Source organism: Mauremys reevesii, linkage group 4, assembly GCF_016161935.1.
Source record: "Mauremys reevesii isolate NIE-2019 linkage group 4, ASM1616193v1, whole genome shotgun sequence".
Taxonomy (NCBI): domain Eukaryota; kingdom Metazoa; phylum Chordata; order Testudines; family Geoemydidae; genus Mauremys; species Mauremys reevesii.
Window position 1 is genome coordinate 129,635,539 of NC_052626.1, and position 12,459 is coordinate 129,647,997.

Here is a 12,459-nt window from a genome sequence, read left to right on the forward strand (position 1 = left end):
TGATGGTGTGGCTGGGTCCTATGATGGTGTCCCTAGAGTAGATATGGGGACAGAGTAGGCAACGGGGCTTGTTACAGGGATTGGTTCCTGGGTTAGTGTTTCTGTGGTGTGGTGTGTAGTTGCTGGTGAGTATTTGCTTCAGGTTGGTGGGTTGTCTGTAAGCGAGGACTGGCCTGCCACCCAAGGTCTGTGAGAGTGAAGGATTGTTTTCCAGGATAGGCTGTAGATCGTTGATGATGTGCTGGAGAGGTTTTAGCTGGGGGCTGTACATGATGGCGAGTGGTGTTCTGTTATTTTCCTTGTTGGGCCTGTCCTATAGTAGGTGACTTCTAGGTACCCATCTCGCTCTCTCAATCTGTTTCCTCACTTCCCCAGGTGGGTATTGTAGTTTTAAGAATGCTTGATAAAGATCTTGTAGGTGTTTGTCTCTGTCTGAGGGATTGGAGCAAATGCGGTTTTATCTTAGGGCTTGGCTGTGGACAATGGATCGTGTGATGTGTCCTGGATGGAAGCTGGAGGCATGTAGGTAAGAATAGCGATCAGTAGGTTTCCGGTATAGGGTGGTGTTTATGTGACCATCACTTATTTGCACTGTAGTGTCCAAGAAGTGGATCTCTTGTGTGGACTGGTACAGGCTGAGGTTGATGGTGGGGTGGAAATTGCTGAAATCCAGGTGGAATTCTTCAAGGGCCTCCTTCCTGTGGGTCCATATGATGAAGATGTCATCAATGTAGTGCACGTAGAGGAGGGGCGTGGGGAGGAGGGTGAAGTGAACCTGCCCAGAATCCTCCGGCCCTGGAGGAACCTTTCCACTGGACTCGTTCCCTTCCCTCTGTTGTCTTCTCCATCTCTTCCTCTTTCTTCCTTCTCTGCTTCTCCCTTCCACTCCAGTATACTGCTCTCCACCCTTCTCTTGCTTGGGCTCACCTATCCTCCCTGTTCCTGCTGCTCTTCTTTCTGCCGGTCTCTCTCCCTCCTCGCTTGACAGCTGGACTCCCCGTGGCCGGGCTGGGTCCAGCATAGGAACCTGTTCGCGGGAGTATCTTGTGTTGGGCTCAGCCAGCACTGATTCGAAGAGGCCAGCTTGAGACGCCTGGGGCCTGGTTTATTTTTTTAGCGGAGGTGCTGCACGCTTGTCGCTCCTGTTGGCTTCAGTTAGAGCTGTGGGCGGTCAGGGCTTCTGAAAGCCAGGTCCGCAGTCTGCTTAACGCTGGGCAGCCCGTACACGGAGGTGCCTCAAATCATTGACCCCTTGGTGACAGTGCTGCAGGCTGCTGCACAAGAGCCTCTGAGTATGTCGTTGGCGGAGCTTGGGTCGGTGGCGCTGTTGACTCATTTGAGGAGACTGCAGCCTCCTGTCACGGCATTGGTGTCTAGCGTTGAAGACAGCTGGGGGCTCCCACCCACAGGCAGAGGGAGATCACTGCAGTCAATCCCATCCACCAGCAGAGGGGAAGATAAGGAAATGCCAAATTCTGGGGCTCCTGTGTGTCTCAGCTGGACTGAACCCCAGTGTGATAACCCAGAGGAGTAATGCAAGCTCCTGCCTTCTGCCTCAAACAAATCAACTCTCAGACTGGGCCCCAACCCCCCTGCCCCCGACTTATGTTGGTCTCTGGTTTTCTTGGCATCTCTACACTTGCTCAGCTTCTTTTGAATGGGTGGAAAACACCCAGCAACAGCTCACAGTCTGAGTTAAATCATCATTAAAGCTGCCTTCCCCCCTTCCTTCTCCTATCTGCCTCTTTCAGCAGTTGGATTTACCTTTATTATCAGCCGGAGTTGCGTGTCTATAGATAAATGGTTTAAGAGGCAGGAAACATTGGCTAAAAGAGTGGGGGATTACTCGGCTGGCAGGAAGCAGAAGGCAAGTGGGAAGTGCAGGAACAGGCAGGTGTGAGGTTTCTGTGGCTGATCCAGAAGGAATCCTGCCTTCCTGGCAAAGCTGCGCTCCTCAGAACCCTAATCCCGCTCTGGCAACGGAGGTGCGGAAGGAATGATTAAGAAACCCTGGAAGGCGGTCTGTGCAGTACAGGATCAGAACTGGCCATTAAGTCTGCTCTCCTGCCTCCAAGTATGGGCAATACCAGGCGATTCAGTGAACAGAGAGGAAAAGCCCATAATGCACCTGGCTTTTGGACAATGCAGATGGTAGGGAGGCGCAGGAAGAGACCGTCCTGACCTTCTATGGGTGATCAACCAGTGTCCCTGCAGCATGAGGTTTAATCGTCCTCTTTTTATGAGTTGCTATTGCCTAGGCACCTAGAGGCTGGTAGCAAGGGAAGCCATAAAGCTGCGGATTTAGGAGAACCAGAACCTAGACACAATAAATGCATCTTCTGCAGCGAGCGAGTTCTAGAGGTGGGGGGCCCTTCGCTGAGAGGGGAAAGTGCTTAGGGGAGAGAGAAGGACGGTGAGGTGTGAGCTTCAAAGAAGGGATAGAAGTCAGTAAATTGACAGCCTGCACAGGGCCCTGCTGGTTTATGTGAGGGCGGAGCTGGGCCTGCTGCATTTCAGCATGGCACGCAGGATGCCAGGGGAGGGGCATGGCTGTGAGCTGGCGGACGGATGGCTCAGTGCTGGTGTGACGGTGCCTTGCCTGCGTTCCCCATGGGCGTGTCTTGCACAGCTGTGGACAAGGGGCCTGGTTCCAGCATGGCATGAAGGAGGGGTGCAAGCGGAGAAGGCGCAAGCCAAGTGGGGCTCAACTGGGAGAGACTTGAGCAGAGAGAGTCTCTGGGAGAATCTCTCCATGGGAGACTCTTGCGCAGCGGGGTGAGATTATGCTGTTCAAGAACGTGGCGCCTGCTGTGAGACCCAAGGCATTGATGGGCCAAAGGTGATGGATCGGGAGGTGAAACAGGGCAGCTCACACTTGCTCTTCTAGTGTGAATGTGCAGCATGGCTCCCAGGAGGCACCTGTTGCCGAAGGAGATGCCAGTTGCCTGTCCTGACTTCTACTGTGGCTGCCGGAGTCTTCTGTTAATAACTCTCCACAGTAGCATGTATATAGTAACTTACATTCTCTATAGTGCCAAGCATTTTACAGGCCAGATGCAGGGGAATTGCCGCCTCCCCCCTGGACGCGCAGGCATCCCCGGGATGGAAGGCAGCTGCTACCTAACAGCTCAGCATGACGCTTTAGGGGAGCGAGTGGAGAAGAATCCTACGCCCAGGTGAAATTGCCAGCTGCCGCTCTCCTAACCTGGAGCTGGGCCAGCATGCCAGAACAAAAATCCTCCTGCTCTTACATGAAATCCTAGGGCATATTTAATGACGGCACATGTCCTGAAGATGCACCATCTTTGGGCATTGCATCAGTACTGACTTGGAGGAGAGAGTCAGCAATGGGCCCTCTTGGCAGCCCTGGGGTTATTTTTGGAGGTTTTCCAACTATGTATTAACCCAGCTTAGCTGGTGAGAGCTGCCAGGATCAGAACCCAAGGTGGTGTGGCTGCAGGTTGCATAAACTATGGCTGGTAGTAAATTGAAGCAATAAAAAGCAAGACGAGCCACCGTTTGGATGAGAGGCAAAGGGCTGTGGCTGCTTTTCCCACCAACAAACAGCTCAGAAGTACTGCGTGTGCAGAGCAGATCTCAGAGGGCAGAGGCTGGCCAGGCAGGCCTGGTACTTGGTATTAAAGGAGAGATTGAGCAGTAAGACCGAAGAGAGGAATCTCACTCCAGGGACGGAATTAGGGTCACTGAAAAGGAGCTCGGTTCTGAGCACAGTGGGGGTTTTCAGAGCCAGCGCGGAGGTCAGGACTGGTGTGGTTTGAACACAGGATGGTTGTAATTACGGACAGCTTGCCTGCCACTGCAATTAGAGATGATCACCGTTATCTAGAGCAGAGCTGCGCTGGATATGCCATGTAGGTGATGCAAGGACAGCATGTGTAAGGCAGACAGGGTCCAAGCCTAGCTGCTTTAACCCCTTCTGCACGGACAGCCAGTGCAGCCTCAGGGGGATCCGAAGAAGTGAGACGAGAGCACAGGGTCAAAAAACCCAAGCGACTGTACCGCAGCCAGAGCCCTGGCACTGCAGAACCTGCCTCCCCTGAGGCTGGCGACAGGCAGCCCATCCTTCCAAAAAACAGTATCACTTCCCATGTCCCCCAGCCTCTCACTCAGCACCCACCTGTAACCCCAGCTTGGCTTGGAGGGGGAAGTCCCTGAGAGTGGAAGAGCATGGAACAGCAAGCCCTGGAGCCCTCGGTTCATTGCCATTAATACATTGTGGGTACACTCCCGCCAGCCCCACCCGTGTGCCTGTCCCCAGCCACAGCCAGAACACTGCCCCGTGCTGTGCTCCTCCCACATGGTCCTTGGTGATCTGGGACACAACCCGTGTATGAAGCGACTGGAGTCCAGGCCCCGTGGATGTTGGCACTAATACGGAAGAGACCGCACAAGCCCTTGTCAGCTATGGATTTGTAATGGGGAAATCCCAGGGGCTTCCCTGCTTGTTCTGTGACAGTGGAGAGGCAGGGGCGCGATGGCGGATGTGAACTGTCCCCGCTGCTGTGCAGCCAGACTCCTGGGAGGCAGTCGCTCCATCCAGCACTGCAGCTTGTCCCATGCATGCTGGGCAGAATGCTCCTTCGGGTCTGCCCCTGCATACTCACCTCTTCTTGATATCGGTTCTCCCACAGCCCTGCTCTGATCTACCTGGGAAAGAATCGCCCCGCCCCTCCCGTTGCCCTGCTCCAGTGCATTGTACCTGCCTCTGAGTGCCTCCCGGTGGGAAAGGCATGGGCTCAGGGCAAGAAGACGGGCCTCCGACCGTGTTACAGACCTACCCTGGCTCCCCAGAGTGACCCTGTGTTGTGCATGGAGCCCTGTTTGCCTCTGGGTGCTGGATCTGATGGGACCTGGAAAGGGAACTGTGGAGCCCAAGTTCCTAAAGAGAGAGAATTAAAATGTAGCAGTAAAAGGCGAGAGACGCAGGATGGGAGCAGGCACCGTGGCAGGGGACTTTGGCCTTTCCCTTTGAGGAGGGACGGTCAGAGCTGGCTTCAGAAAGGTCAGGACACATCCCCCTATGCTAGCAAAGTCCTGGGGGTCGGAGAGGAATGCTGAGCCATTTCATAAAGGGCACAGCCTCCTGCAGCCCTGCTCTTACTGTGTGCTGCCAAGTATGTCAGCCTCGGCACCTCCATGTGGGGAAGAGAAGCACCGAGCTGTTCTCGTTTGAAAAATAGGTTTAACGGAGGCACCCAGAGGGCTGACACACTGGGTGAGTGGCGGAAGTAGGAATATAGGCCAGGAGCCCTGAATCCCAGCCCCTCTCCCCGCCCCCCCCACACCTGCTCTGATCACTAGGCATCACTCCACTCCTCAAATCAGGACTAGAACCCTGGAGTCCTGACTCCCAGCTCCCCCTGCTCTAACCACTGGACATCACTCCCCTCCTCAGGCTGAGAACAGAACCCCAAGGCCTGACTCTGCCCCACCTCCCCTCTGTGTTTTTCAGCAGGGTGCCTCTTAGCGTGTGGGACATTTCACTGACCCTATTCAAGGTACTCCAACCCCCTGAGGTGCCTTCTCCCAACACCTTGCCCTTGGGATCCCCCATTTTCTTAGCTGCTGGCTCATTTTCCAGCGAGTTCCCTTTGGAAAGGCTGCCGTTGCTGACACCTCTAAGCCGAGCCAGTCACCTGCCCTGTGGCACCCATAAAATGTTCACACAGTTAGTTCCCCTTTCCCCACCATAAAGCACCCCCAAAAGGCCCTGGGTTTGCAACTCTGTGTTCCCCAGAGGGAGCCAGAGCCCTCCCCTTGAACTGGCCACATCTGTGCGTCACACGGCAGGCAGACTCATGGGGTCTGAGTGCTCAGCATGGAATCTCTTCCTGGAACCGGGCTGTGAGTGTACCCACCCCAAGTCACTGCACTCCCCCCGGCTGGCTGTGGGTTTTGTTAAATGTTATATAAACTCCTGTCAATGCTCCATTCAGCACCCGCTGGACCCAGGTTTTTGCGGCTGAGGTTACAGGTGACCTTTCCTTGTCTCCCGTCTGGCTCTAGCCGTCAGCAGCTCCTCAGCCTCGGGGCCAGGACCGAGTCGGGGGGGAGGGGGCAGAGAGGAAAAGGAGACCGTCCTGGGGGAAGTGTGTGTGGAGGCAGGGGAGGGGGGCACATGGCTAACATAACAGGAGCCATAAGCCCAGCAGCTCCCCAAACCCTCCCCCCGCCGCCCTTTCCCCTGCTGCTCCTCAGGGCAGCCAGGATGTAAATCCTGCCTTGGTTGTCAACACTTCATGCAGCTTATGGGCACAGACAGAAGTTACGTTGCCGCCCGCACCACGCTGCTGCCTTAGGAATCCCCTGGGGCACACGTTGAAATGGGAATGCGAGCTGCCTCTGCCTGGTCCCCGGCTCCTTTCCCCTCTCTCCGGGCGCTTTATTACCCAGCATAAACAATGCTCTGATTATATGTGTGTGTGGTGATAGGCCTCTAATCACAACCATACCCGCCGTGTTCCCATCTCCTCGCCTGCGCATGGGGCACGGCTCTGGGAAGCTTCCCTTGCAGGCAGCCCTTGCAGGGCATTCCCGCAACACTAGGGTGTCTGCCCTGGTAGGCCCAGGCCCCGTATGGCCCACCCTGAGATGACGCGTTACAGTTCGGTTGTCCCTTGGCCCGAGCGCTTAGCCAATATTCAAGGCCCTTGGCAGGTTGTTTCCAGTAGGAGGAGATATGGATCATCTGAGTCAGGTATTTGTTCGGTGCAATCCTACTGCTTTACTGAGAAGGCACGCAAAGTCCTGGTTCCCTGAACCCAGCACGGACCAGCAACAGCAAGCGGTTTCCTTGCTTGCAATTCTCAAGCCTGCCTCACCGGCTAGGCCTGTGCCCCAAGGAGTTCTGTGTCCGCTCCCTCTCAGGGCCATGCTCATGACTGCTTCTCGGGCTTTCTGCCTCACACACCCACACAAACAGCTGCAGCCAATCAATGCCCTCACCTCCTGCATCTGTAATTGGTCCCCAGGGAACCCCCTCTTATGTTCTCCAAGTTAGTGCATGTTCTGACTTGCCCATGCAGCCCAGCGCCTTGGGCAATGGCTTCTAATATTTGTTACCTTCCTCCATAAAGGAGCTTAGTTGCTTCTTCCATTGAGCTGGAATGAAAGATAGGTGGCAGCCCCATCAGCATCAGTGAGGTCTGCGATGTGGATGAAAGACACACTTGCTGGCAGCCGAGAGCAACTTCCAGCATAGCAGGCCAACACGTGTTGATCACATTGGGCCAGGCCTAGTTGAGTCTGAGATGCTCCATCTTGGCTCTGAACTGGCTGGATCTCTGCTCTCCTCAGGGGCCCAGCCTTGATGGGATTGGAGCTGCATCTTGGTCAACCCCACCCTGAGTGGGGGTGGGATGGGATGAGCTGAGCTGGAGGTTGGAGCCACCTGGGGGAGAGGCACCGGGAGGTTAATGAGACCTGGTTGGTTGCTCTCGGCTTTCAGCACTGGGAGAAGCCAATGCGCTCGCTCTCCGGCCGGATATAGGGTGTGTTGGGGTAAAATGTTCCTCCGGATGTTGCTTTCCCCTAGCGTGTGTCCCTCTCATGGTCAGTAAGAATCTTGCTTTGGACTAATTCACACCAGTCACTTTACAAAGGGGACGGGGGCCAGCGTCCCTCTCCACAGTTTTACAAATGGGGAAACTGAGGCATAGCAAAGGGAGAGGACTCCCTGTAGCCAATTCAATGAGCCATGGCAGAGCTGGGAATAGAACCCAGAAGTCCTGGTGCCAACGCGTGTGGTTTGACAGCAGCCTTCCTCCATGAGCTGCGGAATAAACTGGGCTTCTGCCCCCAATTTGCAGCCTTCCTAAGGCTCCGCTGGCAAAGTCTCCAGGTGGCATTTGTGCCTGGTCATTACAGAATGCCCTTCTGTGCCTTTGGAGTCTCACGTGCAGCTCAAGGCTGATCTTGTACAGCCCCTCCAGGAGCCGAGGCACCGCGAGGGGAAACCAGGCCAGGCCGTGCACCGGCGCACCAGGGCCGGGGGTCAGCGGTGGCAGCCTGTGTGGAAGAGGCTGTCACGTGCCGCTGTCTGGTGGGGACGGCTCGGCAGGTGCAGAGTCGAGCTTTCTCCCGCTCCCAACTGCAGTGGCCTGCCAAGAAGAACAGCGACAGCAAAGAGCGGAAGGGACCCGCGCTGCTGCTGGCAGCAGAAATCTGAACCATGGGCCTGCAGAGGGTGCTTCGTGGCTTGGCCTGCGGGGACCCGTTCCCCTGTGGTGTTCCGTGGCAGAGGAGGCTCCATGGCTGGGACGGAGTGCTCTGTAGGTTGTGAGGAGGGGCTGTGGGCAGACAGGGTGCCATGCACACCCCACCCCTGGCCTGGCTGGGAAGTGCTGCCACCCCACATAACCTCCACCAGGGCTGAATGCTGCCCTGGGGCTGGCTGCTGTTGTCAGGCTGAGGCCAGGCTGTTGGGTCAGCACTGTGACCCCAGGTGCCTGCAGCTCCTCCCACTCCCTGGGGCGGCTGGAGCTGGGCTGGAGCCAACATCAAGGCCCCATAGTAACCCCAACAGCTGCCCCATACAATGTGACAGGTCCGCCCAGCCCTGGCAGCCCCGAGACCGCTCCAAGTCCTCCCAGCGCTGTGTCCCCAAGGGGAAGCCTGGCTCCAGCTCCTGTTGATGGCAGGTGGCCGATACAGGGTGATGGATGCTGTCAGGCTGGGGACAGAGCTCTGGACTCAGCCTCCATGCACCAGAGCAAAAGTCAAAACAATCCAGGGTCGTGAGTCAGCAGCGCCCTGTTTAGTTTGCAGCCTGGATAGCAACGTCAGCAGCTAATGCTGCCTCTGGCACGTTGACAGACCAGCCTTCCTAGAGCTGTCCAGCCCCTCCCAGGGAAATAGCCCTGGGCACCTTGGCATGGCTCCTTGCTGCTGAAGCCACTGGGGAGCAGAGCAGGCAGACAGGCCAGATTGGGGGAGGATGATTGGAGGGGGGGCTATGGATGGTGGCGAGCAGGCAGAGTGGTGGGAGGGAAGGGGAAGAGAGGAAGGACCCTGGATGCAGAGGGGCGCAGTGGGGCTGTACGGTGGGGGTTGAGCTTGGGGAGAAGGTTGAGGGTGGGCAAAGCGGGAATGGAGGGGAAATGGGTACTGAGGGCGGAGGGAGAGTGGGCAGTGGGGCAGGAGGAAGAAGTGATGGTGCTGTGGTGGATGGAGATGGGGAATGGGCATGCCAAGGATGGGTGGTGATGGATGGCATGTGTGGGAGGGGGAAGGTGGGGCTGGGTTTCAAACGTGGGGGAGGCATGTCCTGGCTGGATCTGTCCCAGGCTGGCAAGAGGGGTTTGAAGGGAGTCAAAGGCATTTTGGGGTGGGGGTGAGGTGCATGTGGGGCAAGGAGAGGGTTATAGGGGGGCTTGTGTTAGTTGGCCATGTGGACAACTGTCCTCGGAGAGCCCTAGGCAGGGCTGTGGGATGCTTCCCCCAGGCACGCACAGGCAACAGAGGTTTCAGTGCAGGCTGGGCTTGGCTCTAGGCTGTGCCCAAGTAATCTGGCCCCTCTGAGATAGTGACCATCTTGTATTCAATCCCAGCCAGGGTGAGAGAAACTCACCCTTCATCCCAGACCCTCCCTGGCCCTATGGCCCAAGCCCTGCAGGGGAGCGGTGGAGCTTTTATGTGTTTTCTTCTCTCTTTTAGAAGGAATGAACTGCATGAACAAGAACCACGGCTGTGCCCACATCTGCCGGGAGACCCCCAAGGGGGGCATCGCCTGCGAGTGCCGGCCGGGCTTCGAGCTCACCAAGAACCAGCGGGACTGCAAATGTAAGAGCCCGGTGCCTGGCTGCTCCTCTCCCCGCCTTTGCTTGTGGCTTCAGCCTGGGGGATACCAGCCCAGCCTTGTGTCATGAGACCCACCTTTCTCGGGGGGCTTCGGGCCTTGACGCAGCTCCATGACAACCACCGTTCCTTTGAAAAGCTAATACGTGGCTCTCCAGACTCCCACCCCCTGCTCTAGGCCGCCCTCTCCACCTACCCAAGGAAATGAACCTCAGACCCCTAGTGCCCAAACTTCCTGCATTAAGCACTAGACTCAGGAGTCCTGACTCCATCTCCTCCTTCTCTGAGCGCTAGACCACACTGCTGCTCTCCCAAGTCCGGGGGCAAAACCCCAAATCCTTGACTCCCAGTCACCCTGCGTTAAGCTCTAGGCTTCCCAGATCCAGGTAAAGAACCCAGGAGCCCTGACGCCCATTCCTTCCCCGGCTCTAACCACTTAGACTACATCACCTTGCACTGCTCTGCACTTTCCTCCCACCATCTAGAAATCAAACCCGGGAGTCCTGACTCCTAATAAAAGCCAAATGGGTTGATTCTCTGAGGTTTAAGGGCCAGCCAGCCTCCTTCACTGCTCTTGCAGCACCTGTTACAGACGCCTATCTGCCTGCCCAGCTTTCCAGTGGTTTGCCTATGCCGTTGTGTCTGTGGGTGCAAGGCCGCTCCCTGCACAGGTTGAGGTGACTCCAGATAATGCAGAAGTAATTAAAATGGGGTCCCAACGTCTCAACATCCCCCAGTGAGATCTTTACAGAATCCCGTTGCTCCCTCTTCACAGAGCTTCAGAGCTCATTCTTTTGCAGAGACAATGGGCCAGAGTCACCTCTGGTATAACGCTGCATGGACTTCACCGCTCTTCCTGGGCTGAGCCTGCTGTCTGATCAGCTTTAGTCTTAAAGTAGAAGATTATCTCACTCTAGTGATTGGCACCAGAGAACCACAAGAATCATCTGCCCGGGGACTCGCTGTTGTCAGCCCCTCTGATCTCAGGCCAAGAATTTGCTGCTGCTGCCAAGATTTTAATTTTAAAAAAAAACTTTTATTTATTTAATTGTTATTTTATTTGTTCTCAGCCGCGAGGATGAAATGGAGCTTGAATCCAGCAAAACAATTCTCACTCTGGGCTAAGTTAAAAGAGCAACTTGCCTGCTTAAGAACATTGGGTCAGATTTTCAAAGCACCTAAGTGACATAAGAGTTTTTGAAAATCCCACGCATCCCCAATAACAAATTTTTAATTACTGAATAAACATTACCATGCTGGACCAGATCAGTGGTCCTTCTAGCCCACTCTCTGACATTGGCAAGTAGTAGATGCCTATGAGAAAGAAGCAAGAAACCCCATGGTAGTGTCATTCTGCTAAGATTTTTGCAGGGAAAGTCAGAGACTTAGAAATGGCTGAGGAGGATTTCTTTTTAACCATTGCGGCTGAGACTTTCCCAGCTGCCTAGGGGATTGGGAATTGGGAAGCTAAATCTACTAGGTAGAATTATATCTCAGCTTAAAAATTTCTGCAAACGCTGGATTTTAAATCCTTTCATAAATTTTAACCATCCAAGGTCTCCCAGAGCAGTCTTGGAGCTAAACCCTGTTGTTCTGTGTATTTGGGACTGTCCTGTCAGTTCCTGTTCCTATAGAGTTGAAGGCCAAATGAGACCATTGTGATTATCTAGTCTGACCTCTTGCATAACACAGGCCAGAGAATCCCACCTGCTCCAAGCTAATAATTATTATTTTCATTTCTGCTACTCGGGTTTTCCTTGGGGTTTGCACTTGGTACCTCCAGCACCATAGGCAGGAAGCCCACCACTAGGTCATGATGCCAGCTCCCTACTTCACCTTTGAATTGTGTAAGGTATTGTCCTCCAAGTAGCAATGAAATGGCAACAACTTTCAGTCACTACCAATCGGGGCCAAGATTTCCAAAACTAACTAGCAAGTTTGAGGGCCCAACTAGGGGCACTTTAAGGGGCCCTGATTTTCATGGGTGGGTGTTCAGCACTTTCTGACTTTCAAGCCCCTTTAAAGTGTCTGAAGTCGAGCACCCAGAATCACTCATCACTTCTGAAAATCTTGACCCTAGGCTGGATTTGAACTCGCAACCTAGGGTGACAGGATCTAGATCTGACTCACTCTAGAGCTGCTCGTTCCTCTCACCTTACCTTGGCTGGTTTTCTCACGTGGCTCTCAGCCTTCCACCTCTAGGACACCAGTTTAAACGTGGCCCAGCTGGATATTAACTGAAAGTCGCTACCATGGGATGGTGTGTTGGCCAGTGTGAATCAAGCTGGGAAGATGAGTTCCCAGTAGGCAAGTGTCCCCATGACAAAAATTGGGAAGAAAGGCCAGAGACAGAAAGGGCCATAGGGATAAAAGTCTCTCTCACATCCCTAGAGATGATCTAAATGGCTTGAACGTCAGGTACTGAGTCAGATGGACCAATGCCCTGCTCAGGATGCCTGACTAAATGGATCGTTTAACCTAATTCATTGTGGCAGGAGATGAGATGCTGGCATAAAGGGACTGTTTGGGGTGGCAATTCCAATCTCCAGACAGCCTGCATTCCCCTGCTCATGTGCATTCCAGATCAGGAGCGTAGGATGATGATGTTTGGAACCTGCTCCCTGCTCTAGGCTGCTGCTGACT

General features: G+C 54.7%; 1 protein-coding gene across 3 annotated transcripts in view; it reads left to right on the plus strand.

Moving 5' to 3' along the window:
• SCUBE3 (signal peptide, CUB domain and EGF like domain containing 3) overlaps positions 1 to 12,459 on the plus strand; it is a 135,012-nt gene that overhangs the window by 70,598 nt on the left and 51,955 nt on the right. For 2 of the 3 annotated variants that reach the window (XM_039534858.1, XM_039534857.1), the window contains one exon: positions 9,676 to 9,801. In XM_039534858.1, the coding sequence (XP_039390792.1) occupies positions 9,676 to 9,801 (126 nt within the window). The remainder of the gene's footprint in view (positions 1 to 9,675; positions 9,802 to 12,459) is intronic. The other variant, XM_039534859.1, reaches the window with a different exon arrangement.